General features: G+C 43.6%; 1 protein-coding gene across 7 annotated transcripts in view; it reads left to right on the top strand.

Annotated features, from left to right (window-relative positions):
* Window positions 1–18,676, top strand: part of LOC111952052 (carbohydrate sulfotransferase 15) — a 39,390-nt gene that overhangs the window by 12,749 nt on the left and 7,965 nt on the right. For 3 of the 7 annotated variants that reach the window (XM_023970497.2, XM_023970492.2, XM_023970498.2), the window contains exons 2-4: window positions 16,085–16,229; window positions 17,160–18,146; window positions 18,314–18,656. In XM_023970497.2, the coding sequence (XP_023826265.1) occupies window positions 17,766–18,146; window positions 18,314–18,656 (724 nt within the window). In that variant the 5' untranslated portion in view covers window positions 16,085–16,229; window positions 17,160–17,765. The remainder of the gene's footprint in view (window positions 1–16,084; window positions 16,230–17,159; window positions 18,147–18,313; window positions 18,657–18,676) is intronic. The other 4 variants (XM_023970494.2, XM_023970496.2, XM_023970495.2 and 1 more) reach the window with 4 other exon arrangements.

The following is an 18,676-nucleotide window of genomic DNA, read 5'->3' on the forward strand; positions in this document are numbered from 1 at the left end:
ATTTTTCAGGTATAAATCACAGTTGTACATTGCAGCTGCAATCTGAAATAGCGTTGGAAGCAGCCGGAATAATTTCAGAGACCGACGTCAATTACCAAAATACTCATCCTAAAACATTTCTGAAAAATACACAGCCTACAGCAATTGAAAGACAAAAGATCTTGTGAATCCAGACAATATTTCAGTTTCTAAGTGTTTTACAGGGAAGACACAATATGTACATCTATTAGCTAACCACGATAGCAAAAGACACAACTTTTTTTCTCACCATTTTTTTCCTGCATCAGTAGCTATCACTAATTCGACTAAATAAAGATATATATAGCCACTAACCAAGAACAACTTCATAAGATGACAGTCTGATAACATATTTATGGTATAGGATATTGTTTTTTAGAAAAATTTGCATTTTTCAGGTATAAATCACAGTTTACATTGCAGCTGCAATCTGAAATAGCGTTGGAAGCAGCCGGAATAATTACAGAGACCGACGTCAATTACCCAAATACTCATCCTAAAACATTTCTGAAAAATACACAGCCTCAGCAATCGAAAGACACAGATCTTGTGAATCCAGACAATATTTCAGATTTTCTAAGTGTTTTACAGCGAAAACACATATATCGTTATATTAGCATACCACATGAGCTAACATCACACCAGCATTAAATCAAGGCAAAAGGGGCGATAACGTTATCGCCACCAAAATATATTAATTTTTCACTAACCTTCTCAGAATTCTTCAGATGACAGTCCTGTAACATCATATTACACAATGCTATAGAGTTTGTTCGAAAATGTGCATATTAGCAGCACAAATCGTGGTTATGCAATGTAATCTGTCAAAACATGGCAATGCATTCGGGCCGGCGCCTCTTGGAAAGGCACCTATGTTTTACGATTATTTATCGATTAGATTGACTAAAAAAATACAGGTTGGACAGCTAATGAAAGATGCATTGGTTATTAATGCAACCGCTGATTTAGATTTTTAAATGTACGTTACTAGACATACATTGTGAGTTACAGCCAGACTAGTGCCGCAAAAAATGGCTGACAACTGCGTTTACATTTTTCCACATAAATACGGAATAAATCATAATAACTCTTACTTTTGGACGAGCTTCCATCAGTATCTTGGGCAATGTGTCCTTTGTCCAAAATAATCGTTGCTTTGTTGTAAAACGACCTCCTCAACTTCGAAACTAGCAGCTAACGATAGCTACACGGCACACACATGCCCAAATCCTCAAACGCAATACTAAGGAAATTCAGAAAAATAGAATATACTCGCATAAACTGATATAAATCGGTTTCAAATAACTTCGTTATGATGTTTCTACCACTATATCGAATTAATCACAGACGGATATATCTTTGATCAATAACGAGAGCTTTTGAGCATGCGATTCTGATGTCCTCCCTTGCGTCCTGGCAAGCGTCGAAAAGAAGGGACATTCTCACTCATTCCCTTTTAAAAACTCTGACAAACACGTAGAGACACACCATTCCACTTCTCATTGGTTACTGACATCCAGGGGAAGGTGGGTGCAGTTCATGTCAAGCCATAGGGACACACAGAGTTTTAAACTGATCCGAGATCAGAGACTATTTTTCAGAGCTTCGCATGTCCTGTCATGAGTTTCGCTGTAGAAAGAGTTCTGGTTCACCCACAGACATAATTCAAACGGTTTTAGAAACTAGAGATTGTTTTCTATCCATAGTAATAATAAATATGCATATTGTAACGAGCAAGAATTGAGTACGAGGCAGTTTAATTTGGAAATGTAAAAAAAAAAATTATGCTAACAGCTCCCCCTATTGACAAAAGGTTTTAATCACATCTGCTACGGAGAGCGAGATCACACAGTTGTCTGGAACTGCTGGTGCTCTCATGCATGGTTCAGTGTTGCGTTCCTCGAAGTGAACATAGAAGGCATTTGGCTTGTGTCACTGGGCAGCTCGCGGCTGGGTGTCTCTTTGTAATCCATGATAGTTTGCAAGCCCTGCTACATCCGACCAGCATCAGAGCCGGGGTATTAGGATTCAATCTTAATCCTGTATTGACGCTTTGCCTGTTTGATGGCTCGTAGGAGGTCATAGCGAGATGTCTTATAAGAGTCCGGATTAGTGTCCCGCTCCTTGAAAGTGGCAGCTCAACTTTTAACTCACTGCGGATGTTGCCTGTACTCCTTGGCTTATGGTTGGGATATTGTGACGACCCTCCCACTCTGTCTGCCGTATTCTTTCTCTTTGCTCTTGTTTTCTTTATTAGGATGCCGGTGGGCGGAGCTGCGAGTGTCGTCAGCAAAATGGGACACACCTGGGCTTGGGTGTGTCCCAGGATAAATACACCTCTTCCTCATTCATTGAGGAGACTCTCTCCATGCAGACACACTTATAGATTTTGTTTGTGGCTGTTTTGTTTGTTTGCGTTGGCACCTTTCAACACCCCTCATTATCACATTTTTGCACGCAACCACTCACTTACACTACTGATTACTGACTACACACACCATTGTTAATTGTGTTTAGTTTACTTTAGTTAATAAATATATTTTGTTATTCCTTATCTCCATTTGTCTCCCTTTTTGTTACGAACTTCGAGCCGGTTCGTGACAATATGTGCGTACGGTCACTGTTGGGGGTTTGTGTGTGTACCTTGGTGGACAGGTGTGTGGGAAAGGGAGAGACCTGCTGTAATGGGCTCCTGAAGACATCCCTTCTGTGTTTACAGAGGAAGTTAAACATGAGATTTGGGGCTGCAGGGTTTCCATGTCCCTGAGTCTGTAGGCATCTGTCTTGTAACTGCATATCATTACAAGGAGACCTGCTATTTTTAAAGTTTTAATTTGTGTATTCAGGTGTTTCCGTGCCCTCCTGAGTGTGGGGGGTCGGGTGTGTTTTACGTTAGCTCATTCCTCAGCGGTAGAGCAGACTGCCCCCCCCAACAACAAAAATAAGACACAGAAGAGAGGGCAGAACCCTGCTTTCAGATTTATATCTCCCCTCCCTCCTCCACCAGTACCAGTACAGATGTAGGATCTTAATTTGATCACCTTGTTGCATAGGGCCCGGACGATACCAGTATCGCAATACTCATTATTTGGATGGCAAGTAAAACAAAACACAAAGCGGATTTAACTTCTAATGTTGGAAACTAACATCATTATGTTGTTTTCATTTTTGCCATGGAAAAAAATATTATGAAACTGGTATCATCCCGGCCCTACTGTTGCAGGAAATGTAAAACTTGTAGTGTATTTGAGGTTTAAAAAGACTTCTATATTTCCCTTCACTGGAACTAAGGGGACTAGCCCGAACCATTAAAAAACAGCACCAGACCATTATTCCTCCTTCACCAAACTTTACAGTTGTCATTATGCAATTGGGCAGGTAGCGTTCTCCTGGCATCCGCCAAACCTAGATTCGTCCGTCGGACTACCAGATGGTGAAGCGTGATTCATCACTCCAGAGAACGTGTTTCCACTGCTCCAGAGTCCAATGGCTGTGAGCTTTACACCACTCCAGCCGACGCTTGGCTTTGCACATGGTGATCTTAGGCTGGTGTGCGGCTGCTCGGCCAGGGAAACCCAAATTTTGAAGCTCCCGGCAAACAGTTCTTGTGCTGACATTGCTTCTAGAGGCAGTTTGGAACGCGGTAGTGAGTGTTGCAACCAAGGACAAACTATTTTTATGCGCAACACGCTTTAGCACTCTGCGGTCCCGTTCTGTGAGCTTGTGGGGCCTACCACGTAGCTGCTGAGACGTTGTTGCTCCTAGATGTTTCCACTGCCCCGGTACCGGGGAAGCTGCAGGGCAGAAATTTGACGAACTGACTTCTTGGAAAGGTGGCATCCTATGACGGTGCCACATTGAAAGTCACTGAGCTCTTCAGTAAGGCCATTCTACTACAAATGTTTGTCGATGGAGATTGCATGGCTGTGTGCTCGATTTTATAAACCTGTCAGCAACGTGCTAAAATAGCCAAATCCACTCATTTTTAAAGGGGTCAAATTACAACACTTTTTTTTTTACATAGTCCCCCCATTTTAGGGGACCAAACGTATTGTGACAAATTCCTTTATATGGTTATTAAAGTAGTCAAAAGTGTAGTATTTGGTCCCATATTCATAGCACACAATGATTACTTCAAGCTTGTGACTACAAATTTGTTGATGCGTTTGCTGTTTGTTTTGGTTGTGTTTCAGATTATTTTGTGCTCGATAGAAATAAATGGTAAATAATGTACTGTGTCATCACTCTTATTGAAAATAAGAATATAATATGTTATTAAACACTTACACATTAATGTGGATGCTACCATGATTACGGATAGTCCTGAATGAATCGTGAATAATGATGAGTGAAAAAGTTACAGATGCACAAATATCATACCACCCCCAAAAAATGCTAACCTCCACTGCTATTGTAATGATGAGAGGTTAGCATGTCTTGGGGGTATGATATTTGTGCGTCTGTTACTTTCCCACTCATCACTTTAACCTCATAGTCATTGTATAATTTCAAATCCAAAGTGCTGGAGTACAGAGCCAAAACAACAAAATACTTGTCACTGTCCCAATACTCATTTATTAATCTGCCATCCTAGAAGTTGTTTGTGTGAGGGGCGTTGTACAGAAAAATGTATCAGTGATTGGAACGTCTCTAACAAATGTAACCAAAGTTGATAACGTCATTGTTTAGGCCGGCTCTGGCCCAACCCATCGGTTTCTGGGACCAATCAGAACAGTCGGAGTGTGTTTGCGTTCATAAGCATAATGCTGAAGTTACACACGCTCCTAATGTTTATCTGGCTGGCCTCACTCAGCTCAGGTCAATAGATTACAATTTATCTCCTTGGCAGGGAATGAAAGCCACGTATAAATCTTGATATTTGCTCCTGCAGGCCCTAATACTCCAATTTCATTCAGAAAACAGAGAAAGAGACAGTGAGACAGATTGGCCGGAGCGATGTGGATGGGTAGCCAGGCAACCACCTTGTGGAGAGGACCTCAAACACATAGCATTTTTGGGGGGTAATTGTATTTCTAACTCAGCTCAAGAGCATGTAGACATTGTGAGTAATCCAAATGGAAATATGACTCACATCAACCTTTGTAACATTGAGCACTCATGGTGGCTGCAAACATCTGCTCGGATATCCACAAGGATTCTAGATTATGGTAGAAATTACTGTGGGTGTGTGTTACTGTATCAATCATTCCCTTCCATACGGTATAAAAATATATATAAAATGTATTTTAAATACATTTGCATATTTCCTCAAATGTATGTAATGCCTGATAATATTATTAAATGAATGGCAATGTCATCTAGTCTACAGGGTGGCCAAAATGGCTCCTAATTCGGCTTCTTAAATTCCTCTCTATGTATTATAGGGCCCTATAAAGCGTTTTGTAGGGCCCTATAAAATCTGCGTTGTGGAGAACACGGACGGGATCATAGAATCCAGACATTAAAACTGAATTCAACAATATGTGGTCTAAGGCACTGCATCTCAGTGCTAGAGGCGTCACTACAGACTGTGGTTCGATTCTAGGCCGTATCACAACCGGCCGTGATTGGGAGTCCCATAGGGTGGCGCACAATTGGCCCAGCATCGTCCGGGTTAGGGTTTGGCCAGGCTAGGAGCTGTAAATAAGAATTTGTTCTTAGCTGACTTGCCTAGTTAAATATATGTAAAAGATTTATTGAACTGAGTAGGAAATCAACTAAATGTGTTGAAAGTAATAGAACATTCAGTATATAAAAAAAATTTCACCACTTTTTTCTCCCCAGTTTCGTGGTATCCAATTGGTAGTAGTTACAGTCTTGTCTCATCGCTGCAACTCCCGTACGGACTCAGGAGAGGCGAAGGTCGAGAGCCATGTGTCCTCCGAAACATAACCCAACCAAGTCGCACTGCTTCTTGACACAAGGCCCATCCAACCCGGAAGTCAGCGTGCACTGCGCCCGGCCCTCCACAGGAGTGGCTAGTGCACGATGAGACAAGGATATCCCTGCCAGCCAAACTCTCCCTAACTCGGACGACGCTGGGCCAATTGTGCGCCACCTCATGGGCCTCCCGGTGGCGGCCGGCTGCGACAAAGCCTGGACTCAAACCCAGAATCTCTAGGGGCACAGCTAGCACTGCGATGCAGTTCCTTAGACCACTGCGCCACTCGGGAGGACGAACATTCAGTATTTTGCCCAAGTTAATCATAAGACATGAACAAAATGCATCAGTGATTTGTATGTTCATGCAACCTTCTGAAATTGCACAGGCATGCCCCTGTCACAGTGCCTTCGGAAATTATTCAGACCCCTTCCCTTTTTCCACATTTTGTTACTTTACAGCCTTATTATAAAATGGATGAAAACAAAATCATCACAAAGTGTAGACATACGCTCGCCCCGCACATACAGTGCCTTCGGAAAGTATTCAGACCCCTTGACATTTTCCACATTTTATTACATTACAGCCTTATTCTAGAATTGATTAAATTGTTTCCCCCCCGTCAACACACAATACCCCATAATGACAAAGCGAAAACAAGTTTTTAAGAAATTTTAGCAAATGTATTAAAAATAAAAAACAGAAATACCTTATTTACATAAGTATTCAAATCCTTTGCTATGAGACTTGAAATTGAGCTCAGGTGCATCCTGTTTCCATTGAGCATCCTTGAGATGTTTCTAAAACTTGATTGAAGTCCACCTGTGGTAAATTCAATTGATTGGACATGATTTGGAAAGGCACACACCTGTTTATATAAGGTCCCACAGTTGACAGTGCATGTCAGAGCAAAAACCAAGTCATGAGTTTGAAGGAAAGTCCGTAGAGTTCTGAGATAGGATTGTGTTGAGGCACAGATCTGGGGAAGGGTACCAAAACATTTCTGCAGCATCAAAGGTCCCCAAGAACACAGTGGCCTTCATCATTCTTAAATGGAAGAACTTTGGAACCACCAAGACACTTCCTAGAGCTGGCTGCCCGGCCAAACTGAGCAACCAGGGGAGAATGGCCTTGGTCAGGGAGATGACCAAGTACCCTATGGTCACTCCGACAGAGCACTAGAGTTCCTTTGTGGAGATGGGAGAACCTTCCAGAAGGACAACTGTCTCTGCAGTACTCCACCAATGAGGCCTTTATGGTAGAGTGACCAGACTGAAGCCACTCCTCAGTAATAGGCTCATGACAGCCCACTTGAAGTTTGCCAAAAGGCACCTAAAGACTCTCAGACCATGAGAAACAAGATTCTCTGGTCTGATGAAACCAAGATTGAACTATTTTGCCTGAATGCCAAGCATCACATCTGGAGGAAACCTGGCATCATCCCTACGCTGAAGCATGGTGGTGGCAGCATCATGCTGTGGGGATGTTTTTCAGCGGCAGGGACTGGGAGACTAGTCAGGATCGAGGAAAAGATGAACGGAGTAAAGTACAGAGAGATCCTTGATGAAAACCTGCTCCAGAGCGCTCAGGACCTCAGACTGGGGAGAAGGTTCACCTTCCAAAAGGACAATGACACTAAGTACACAGCCAAGACAACACAGGAGTGGCTTCAGGACAAGTCTATGTATGTCCTTGAGTGGCCCAGCCAGAGCCCGGACTTGAACCCGATCGAACATCTCTGGAGAGACCTGAAAATAGCTGTGCAGCGACGCTCCCCATCCAACCTGACAGAACTTGAGAGGATCTGCAGAGAAGAATGGGAGAAACTCCTCAAATACAGATGTGCCACGCTTTTTTTTAACCTTTATTTTCCGTGGCAAGTCAGTTAAGAACAAATTCTTATTTTCAATGACGGCCTAGGAACAGTGGGTTAACTGCCTTGTTCAGGGGCAGAACGACAGAGTTTTACCTTTCAGCTTGGGGATTCAATCTTGCAACCTTTCGGTTACTAGTACAACGCTCTAACCACTAGGCTACCTGCCGCCCCGCTTGTAGCGTCTTACCCAAGAAGACTCAGTGCTGTAATCGCTGCCAAAGGTGCTTCAACAAAGTACCGAGTGAAAGGTCTGAATACTTATGTAAATGTGATATTTCAATTATTTATTGAAAACAATGATCAAAAAATTCTACAAAATTGTTTTTGCTTTGTCATTATGGGGTATTGTGTGTTGACGAGGGGGGGGGCACAATTGAATCAATTCTGGAATAAGGCTGTAATGTAACAAAATGTGGAAAATGTCAAGGGGTCTGAATACTTTCCGAAGGCACTGTATGTGCGGGGCGAGCGTATGTCTACACTTTGTGTAGCTGTTAGCGATGATGCTAATGATTACCTTCTTCTGGTAGTCTAAAAACGGGTAGCTGGAGCCATCTAAGCAGTTGGCTGTATCAGAAGTGATCTTGTGTGTATGTGCAACTGTGTGGTGGTGAACTACAGAATAAAACTCTTGATATGGACACATCAATACCGCCTCTACTCTCATGACCGTCACTTCTGTAGGCCAGGGTCTCCCAAACTCGGTCCTGGCCCCCACTCTTGGGGGCACGTTTTGTTTTTGCCCGAGCACGACAACATTTGATTCAAATAATCAAAGCTTGATGATGAGTTGGTTATTTGAATCAGCTGTGTAGTGCTAGGGCAAAACCCAAAACGTGCACCAAGGGGGGGCCCCAGGACCGAGTTGAAGAAATCCTGCTCTAGAGCCGCTGTCGCTGGAGCGCCACCGCAGCCGATTCTCCCCTAGTTGGCCCTCCCCTGAGAGACACTACTCCAGGCCCCTCCGGCTGGAGCCTATATCGCGCCGCACCGCCCCCCCCCCCGTGGTGGTCTAGCCGCTTTCCCGAAAGACATCCCTCTAGTTCCCCCGGGCAGAGGCAAGGGAGCATCGGGTTAGCTTCTGCTCCCCGGAGTGGCCTTAGCTCCCCAGCAGATGAAGACAACTGCAGAGTGCACAGTCTACCACACCAAGGTCTGCACCCCCCTCAGCCAGAGCTTCGACTACCTGTGAATACCCTCACCCGCAAGTACTTAATGCTGATTGTTAAGGTTCTGACTCACTACAAGGCAGATGTGTCCATATCCTGTTTTATTTATCTTCATTACCACCACATGTAGTATTAACACATAAGCACACTCTTCAGTGATTTAGAAATCGACTTGTGGTTCTGAAAGGCAATAACAAACAATATTGTAAGCTATGCAATGGGAATATCTACTCAGGAGAGATTGGCGTAGCATCTATACAGGGATATTCACATAACAGCATACACATTTACAGCAGTATATTTATAAACATATCTCAGAGAGAGAACTAATTACTTAGACAGGCTAGATTTATGGCCCTCTCTGCTGACTGGTGGAAATCTTATCTGAGTCTGGTGCCTGAGTCATGAATCTTACTGTGCATGCTGGAGCATGGAGGACGGTCTCTGAAACTCCTAGAACCTCTCGCCAGCTAGAGAGCTTATCAGATAAATCAAATGCGCATGCGGAAGCGCTCCAGGGGTCTAGAATCTTCTACTAACTTACTAACTTTAGCTGGCATATAACACTCTCTTCCAGTAATAGTAACATGCACCTCATACTCCTTTGTTTTTACACTGCTGCTACTCGCTGTTTATTATCTATGCATAGTCACTTTACCCCTACCTACATGTACAAATTACCTCGACTAACCTGTACCCCCTGTATATAGCCTCATTATTGTTATTTTATTGTGTAACTTAAATTTTTTTGTTTTGTTTATTTAGTCAATATTTTCTTAACTGCATTGTTGGTTAAGGTCTTGTAAGTAAGCGTTTCACGTTAAGGTCTACACCTGTTGTATTCGGTGCATTGATTTAATTTGATACTCATAATAATAAATATAATGATGCAATAGGCCCATTAAAGCGGCAATATGTAACTTTTTAGAAATGTGTGTTATAGAGCTGTCATTCTCTTTGAAAGCAAGTCTAAGACGCGGTAGGACTGTTTTATGTGCCATATGTGTATGCTTCCTGTTCTAAAGTTTTGTTTATGCGTCTTACTTTTGGTTTTGTACACCAGCTTCAAACAGCTAAAAATACAATATTTTTGGTTATGGAAACAATATTTCACATCGGTTTAGATGGTATAATGATTCTCTACACTATACTTGCTTACTTTGTCTCATAAACTGAAATTAGGCGAACTATTAGAATTTTAGTAACCAGGAAATGGCGGAGCAATTTCTGCATAGTGCATCTTTAACTGGCCATTCTGAACTTAGACTTATGCATTAAACAGGCAAACAATGCTACCAGCTGGCAAAATAACAAATAAGTTACAGATGTAACAAGATAAATTGCACTAGCCAGGTACAGTATCAGTAGGATGCAGTGAACATCATCAATGATCCACAACAATATAAACCCCCAAACTTACATTGCGGATGCACGCACAACATTTCCTAAAAATAAACACAGGCAACTTGGTTGCTAACCAGAACTTGTGCCATCTTCTTCAGTGACGGCTTTGTGTGGCGCTGTGGGCTGAAGTGGGTGCTGACAGGCGTCTCTTGGCAAGATGCACAGACTCCTCTTTGGGGCACCTCAACATCTCAAATATAGCAGGTCAGAATCCGGCGATGCGAAGGACCATGTAAAAACGTCTAGCTGAAGCTCGTCTGAGTGGTTGGCTGGATATGCACTAACACACTATACACTTAATACTGATTGGTTTTGGTTCTATCCACTGTAGTGCTGTTCGGTTAGAACATGACAGTGAAGCCCATCACACACACACACACACACACACACACACACACACACACACACACACACACACACACACACACACACACACACACACACACACACACACACACACACACACACACACACACACATAGCTGTTTCCATTTTAATGTGTTTTATGTGATTGTGGTTCTAACAAAGGCAGAGTAAACAATCATTAGGAGCCATGCAGAGCAATGCAGAGTAATATACAAACATAAGGCATGATATTATACCTACAAATGATTGCTGTAATGTCCTGTTCCAAGATGGCGTAGCAGTGCAGACGTGTTTTGTTCGTCCTCTCGTGTACTTTTGTATTTTTCGTCTTTTTAAAAATATATTTCAATTTTATTTTCAATCTCTTTTCCATTTTAATTAAATTATACCTTCCGGTAACCTGCCTCACCCAATGTGATACGGAACCGCTATTATAATTTTTTTTTTGACCTTATAGCCAGAACCACCTAGCCATCAGAAGCTAACCAGCTAATTAGCTACAAGCTATTTAGTCATTGTTAGCCACTGCTAGCGGCCTTTACCTTCTGCACAGATACCAGCCCTTTTAAAAATATATATTTTTAGGCTGGATAATACTCGCCAGCCTACCAGTATCGGACTGTCTCTCCACTACAACGCCGGGTTCCTGCCGTATACCCTGGATCATTACTCTAGATCTTCACAGCTAGCTAGCACCCACCGAGTTACCCAGTACCGAAGCTATCCCTGAGGCCCGGATCACCGGATCACCGCTGCTACCGAGTGGCTATAGTGGCTAACGCCCCTGCCCCGATGCTAGCACCAGTTAGCCGTGAGACAGGCGCAGACTAAATTACTACAACTACAATACCTCTTTCGCCATCTGGCTTGGGTCCTTTGTCGACACGGCGCCCCGCCGCACCACCACGACTGGTCTGCCGACGAATACTCCATCCACTGTGCCTTCAAGCGACCTCCGTCGGACATCAGAGCAGACGCTTCTATTATCCCCGGCCTGCTAACTTAAAACGCCGTGTCGCCCGCGTGCTAGCGTAGTAGCGACTACTCCGCGGCTTCCCTGTTCCATCTATTGCTGCCCCCTGGACCCTATGATCACTTGGCTACATAGCTGATGCCTGTTGGACTGTCCATTAATCACGGTACTCCATTCTGTTTATATTTTGTTTATCTGTCGACCCCAGCCGCGAACTCAGGCTCTGTGTGTAGTTAACTGACCCTCTCTGCCTATTCATCGCCATTTTACCTGTTGTTGTTGTTTTAGCTGATTAGCTGTTGTTGTCTTACCCGTTGTTGTCTTAGCTAGCTCTCCAAATCAACACCTGTGATTACTTTATGCCTCGCTGTATGTCTCTCTCAAATGTCAATATGCCTTGTATACTGTTGTTTAGGTTAGTTATCATTGTTTTAGTTTACAATGGAGCTCCTAGTTCCACAAATCATACCTCTGATACCTCCTTTGTCCCACCTCCCACACATGCGGTGACCTCACCCATTGTGACCAGCATGTGCAGAGATACAACCTCTCTTATCATCACTCAGTGCCTGGGCTTACCTATGCTGTACCCGCACCCCACCATACCCCTGTCTGCACATTATGCCCTGAATCTATTCTACCACGGCCAGAAATCTGCTCCTTTTATTCTTTGTCCCCAACGCTCTAGGCGACCAGTTTTGATAGCCTTTAGCCGTACCCTCATCCTACTCCTCCTCTGTTCCTCGGGTGATGTGGAGGTAAACTCAGGCCCTGCGTGTCCCCAGGCACCCTCATTTGTTGACTTATGTGTTCTCAAAAAGCCTTGGTTTCATGCATGTTAACATCAGAAGCCTGCTACCTAAGTTGGTTTTGCACACTGCATTAGCATACTCCGCCAACCCTGATGTCCTTGCCATATCTGAATCCTGGCTTAGGATGGCCACCAAAAATTCTGAGATTTCCATGCCCAACTACAACATTTTCCATCAAGATAGAACGGCCAAAGGGGGAGGAGTTGCAATCTACTGCAGAGATAGCCTGCAAAGTTCTGTCATACTTTCCAGGTCTATACCCAAACAGTTCGAACTTTCTTAATTTAAAAATGTATCTCTCCAGAAATAAGTCTCTCACTGTTGCCGCCTGCTATCGACCCCCCCCGCTCCCAGCTGTGCCCTGGACACCGTTTGTGAATTGATCGCCCCCCATCTAGCTTCAGAGTTCGTTCTGTTAGGTGACCTAAACTGGGATATGCTTAACACCCCGGCAGTCCGACAATCTAAGCTAGATGCCCTCAATCCACACAATTCATCAAGGAACCCACCAGGTACAACCCTAAATCCGTAAACATGGACGCCCTCATAGACATTATCCTGATCAACTTGCCCTCCAAATACACCTCCGCTGTTTTCAATCAGGATCTCAGCGATCACTGCCTCATTGCCTGTATCCGCTATGGCTCCGCGGTCAAACGACCACCCCTCATCACTGTCAAACGCTCCCTAAAACACTTCTGCGAGCAGGCCTTCTAATCGACCCTGGCCCGGGTATCCTGGAAGGATATTGACCTCATCCCGTCAGTCGAGGATGCCTGGTCATGTCTGGCCTCCTCCCAGCTGCCCACTGCACTGAGGCTAGGTAACACGGTCACCACCGATAAATCCATGATAATCGAACATTTCAATAAGCATCTCTCTACGGCTGGCCATGCCTTCCTCCTGGCTACTCCAACCCCAGCCAACAGCTCCGCCCCCCCCCCCCCCCCCCCCCCCCCCCCCCCCCCCCCCCCCCCCCCCGCAGCTACCTCGCCCCAAGCCTCCCCAGCTTCTCCTTCACCCAAATCCAGATAGCAGATGTTTTGACAGAGCTGCAAAACCTGGACCCGTACAAATCAGCTGGGCTAGACAATCTGGACCCTCTCTTTCTAAAACTATCCGCCGCCAATGTTGCAACCTCTCTTTCGTATCGTCCGTGATCCCTAAAGATTGGAAAGCTGCCGCGGTCAACCCCCTCTTCAAAGGGGGAGACACTCGAGACCCAAACTGTTACAGACCTATATCCATCCTGCCCTGCCTATCTAAAGTCTTCGAAAGCCAAGTTAATAAACAGATCACTGACCATTTCGAACCCCACCGTACCTTCTCCGCTGTGCAATCCGGTTTCCGAGCCGGTCACGGGTGCACCTCAGCCACGATTAAGGTACTAAACGATATCATAACCGCCATCGATAAAAGACAGTACTGTGCAGCCGTCTTCATCGACCTGGCCAAGGCTTTCGACTCTGTCAATCACCGTATTCTTATCGGCACACTCAATAGCCTTGATTTTTCTAATGACTGCATCGCCTGGTTCACCAACTACTTCTCAGATAGAGTTCTGTGTGTCAAATCGGAGGGCATGTTGTCCGGACCTCTGGCAGTCTCTATGGGGGTACCACAGGGTTCAATTCTCGGTCCGACGCTTTTCTCTGTATATATCAATGATGTCGCTCTTGTTGCGGGCGATTCCCTGATCCACCTCTATGCAGACGACACCATTCTGTATACATCTGGCCCTTCCTTGGACACTGTGCTAACTAACCTCCAAACGAGCTTCAAACGAGCTTCAATGCCTCCTGTGGCCTCCAACTGCTCTTAAACGCTTGTAAAACCAAATGCATGCTTTTCAACCGTTCGCTGCCCGCACCCGCCCGCCCGACTAGCATCACCACCCTGGACGGTTCCGACCTAGAATATGTGGAACTCTACAAATACCTAGGTGTCTGGTTAGACTTTAAACTCTCCTTCCAGACTCATATTAAACATCTCCAATCCAAAATCAAATCTAGAATCGGCTTTCTATTGGCCGCCTTTCCTTCCAGTTCTCTGCTGCCAGTGACTGGAACGAATTGCAAAAATCGCTGAAGTTGGAGACTTTTATTTCCCTCACCAACTTTAAACATCAGCAATCTGAGCAGCTAACCGATCGCTGCAGCTGTACATAGTCCATCTGTAAATAGCCCACCCAATTTACCTACCTCATCCCCATACTGTTTTTATTTACTTTTCTGCTCTTTTGCACACCAGTATCTCTACTTGCACATCATCATCTGCTCATTTATCACTCCAGTGTTAATCTGCTAAATTGTAATTATTCGCTCCTATGGCCTATTTATTGCTTACTTCCTCATGCCTTTTGCACACACTGTATATAGACTTTCTTTTTTTCCTACTGTGTCATTGACTTGTTTATTGTGTTATTGGCTTGTTTATTGTTTATTCCATGTGTAACTCTGTGTTGTTGTCTGTGTCACACTGCTTTGCTTTGTCTTGGCCAGGTCGCAGTTGTAAATGAGAACTTGTTCTCAACTAGCCTACCTGGTAAAATAAAGGTGAAAAAAATAAAATAATATAGTATGAAACACAGGGATATTTACATGCCATAAGAAATAACCATGTGAAAGAAAGAGACATGTAAGGCCTAAGGGGATTAAGGCATAGCTTTCTCTAGTTCCTGGATACATATCTTATCTAATGGCATAGCTACTGTGCATGCGCTAGAGCAGAGAGCAAACTGGAAAGTTTAAAAAACTCTACAGTCACTACGGTAGCATGTGATCAACACTTCTAATATAAAGGTCATTAGCAACACTCAATATGTAGAATTGCAATAGGCTACTGATAATATGGCAATACAAATACATGCATGAATGTTTTATAATAAAAAAATATATTGTTGTATTTTTGTTTTTATTGATTTAAACAAAAACTATACATCGTACAATGCTCCAAGAGTGTGCAAAACTGTCATCAAGGCAAAGGGTGGCTATTTGAAGAATGTCAAATATAAAATATATTTTGATTTGTTTAGCACTTTTGTGGTTACTACATGATTCCATATGTGTTATTTCATAGTTTTGATGTCTTCACTATTATTCTACAATGTAGAAAATAGTAAAAATAAAGAACCTCTTGAATGAGTAGGTGTGTCCAAATGTTTGACTGATACTGTATATATTTTTTGAAATACTTTAAATACATTTTCCGATGCATTTAACATATATTTTGTTATACATTTTAACATTTTTTTTTTATAGATTTGAACTACATTCCGTAATATATGTTGGAATGTATTTAAAATGTCTTTAAAGCCTGCAATATAAAAAGAAAAATCTAAAATATATATTTTTTCAGTTCTGGCTCCCACACTCCCACCTCCCCTCACAACCTACTCAGCCCCGTCCTCCTTCTCAGCCCTGTCAGTTTCCCACGCAAGTTCCGTCACAGATGCTTCTATATGGGCTTTAATGGTTGCCTTGCCCTCTCTCCTTCGTACCTTGTCTTTACTCTTTCCTTCATATTGTCTATCCTCATCTCTCTGTCCTGCACATCCCCACCCCCCATCCCCTTCTCTCTCTACAGAAATCAAGCCTACAATTCGGATATTTGATGCTGGCTCTGGCAGACAATAACTTTCCATGGGTTTTACAGAGAGAGGACAGGAGACCCTCTCCATCAGCAACACCAAGATCAAGACCAGGAGAAGAACACATTCAGCTGAGACCTTGTAAGTAGGATACAAACCTTTATACTACATAATGATGCATAGCTCAGTTGGTAGAGCATGGCGCTTGCAGTGCCAGGATAGTGGGTTTGATTCCTGTGACCACTCATATGTAAACAATTTATGCGTGCATGGCTGTAAGTCGCTTTGGATAAAAGCATATTCTAAATGGCATATACTGTATCATATTATACATTGAATGTGTCTTTTAACTAAATGTGTTTTTAATTGCTGTACGCTAAAGGTTGTATGACACATTGCTCAAGTAAAGTGTAACCCACAGTTTTTGACAGCTAGTGATAGAAACATAATATGTGATTATTTAAAATCACTGACGTGTTTAGTGGTCTCTGTTTAATAAGGCCCAAGAGTGAATAGAACAACATTTATGCAATGAGAAATAACACTGTGAATTCATTGAATGTACCAAGTGTAATTCACTGTATCTGGGCAGGGGGTAAATTTCAACGTCCAGAGTAATTGTTAACGTGTATAAACTCTGGAAGAAAAGAAAGCAGAATGAATTATGGCTCCAGGAAGTGTGATGGAAGAGTTTTTGAAACATTTGGTCGGTCCTGTGTCTGGAATTCTTCAACACACAGGTCCAGAAATAATACTCACTTTCTCTCTCTAACTTGAGGGAAAGACTTTGCAGCACTGCTCATCCACCTGTATCAATACAGTACACTTTTGGTGTCACGAGAAAACCTTTAATCTCCAAAACATAACATTTTTATGGATAACCTTGTATTTCCTTGTAGGATAGAGATCTGGCGTGTTCTAAAATGTTGATGTTTATTTTAGCCTATAGTGATGAAACTGTCTTCTAAGGACTTTGATAAGCCCTAAATGCAGAGGATGAAGGTGCAGACTTACCATTATGCTCTCACATTTTAAGCTTTTGTACCCACTGTATTATCCTTCTCCCTAAAGCAGGGGAGCGTTATCCGACAAGAACTCACACTCTCTCTGCTATGAGCTGCCTGTGAGGTTGTCATGAGTAATTGGGCTGAAGTCACCCTTGCTAGTGGAGGAAGAAGAATTCATCTGAGATGTCTCATGTTCGATCGCCCCTAACTGAACCCTCATCCTGGAATAATACTTAGCACCTGGTCAGGAAACAGCTGTGAGCTGTCTATAACAAAGTCCAGGGCCCCTCAAAACACTACATCATTGAAGGGGAAAAACGAATCACAGATTAATTGAGAATTGTCGTGTCCAAAAGTTTCCTCTGTTTTAAGCACCATATGTGGTGTAACAGTACCTGGTGTGCCTACAGCAACATTTGGAGCAGTCATGATGGATGAACCCTCCACTGCTCCTCCACACACCTCCATCCCACAATAGATGTGCCTTGACGGCAGATGTGCCTCGAAGTCCCTCCCCTCTGACATCCCTATCCCCCTCCACACAGCCCTGTTCCATCCGGTCTACAGCATGTCTCTCACAGACTACAAACATGGTGCCATTCCTCAAATGGACTACACATATGGCCCACCCTGCCCTATGTAAGTTGAGAACTACAGGAAGAGACGCACAATGCCCTGTTTGGACGATGGGGATAACAGCCGCAGAGGCCTGCCCAGTGTCCTAGAGTTGAGGCGGGTTCCTCTATGGTCATTGGGGCCCCTGAGGAGTGTCAGAAAGGTCAAGGTTATCAGCTTCCTGCTAGGATTGACGTTGACCTTCCTCATCATGGCTTCTTACATCTTAACCTGGGATAAAAAGGGTCTGATGCTGACCCTGTCACCGTTCCACCTCAGGACTGTAGTCAACCCAAGCAGCACCCTCTCCCATAACCTGTCTTCTACCAAGGACTACGCCAACATTAAGCTCCTGGTGAAGTGCATTACATCTAAGCTCGAGTTCAGCCCAAGGAAGCTGCCTCTTCTGAAGGACGTTATCAAGACGGACTCTCATGTGAGTATGAGCAAAGTATCTGGCCTGTTGTTTCATGTGTGCCGTTTTGTCTCAGGACAAAAATCCTTTCAAGCATTTATAATAGCAAATAAGATAATACCATCATTACAATTGTCTAGAAGTGTTTGAAAGGTATTTTGACGATTTTTCTGTTTTGTTCTTCCCAGTTGTTTTCCGTTATTCCTCGTCAGTTCCTACCCAATATCAAGAGTCCATGCTGGTATGAGGAGCTCTCTGGGAAAACCAAAGTGGATCCTTACAGTAAAAACTTGTATGCAGTTCGCTCTAAGAGTTTCCGGACTGTCTGTGACTACCTAAGGAAACATTTCCAGGAACACTTGTACCACAGTGACGACAACAAGCAATACCGCCTGCGCTGTCTGCCATATTTCTACATCATTGGCCAGCCCAAATGTGGTACAACAGACCTGTTTCACCGATTGCTGCTACACCCGGAGGTCAAGTTCACCACCATGAAAGAGCCCCACTGGTGGACAAGGAAAAGGTTTGGTAAGCACTAGTCCCTGTAT

The sequence above is a fragment of the Salvelinus sp. IW2-2015 genome, linkage group LG25 (assembly GCF_002910315.2).
Source record: "Salvelinus sp. IW2-2015 linkage group LG25, ASM291031v2, whole genome shotgun sequence".
Classification (NCBI taxonomy): domain Eukaryota; kingdom Metazoa; phylum Chordata; class Actinopteri; order Salmoniformes; family Salmonidae; genus Salvelinus; species Salvelinus sp. IW2-2015.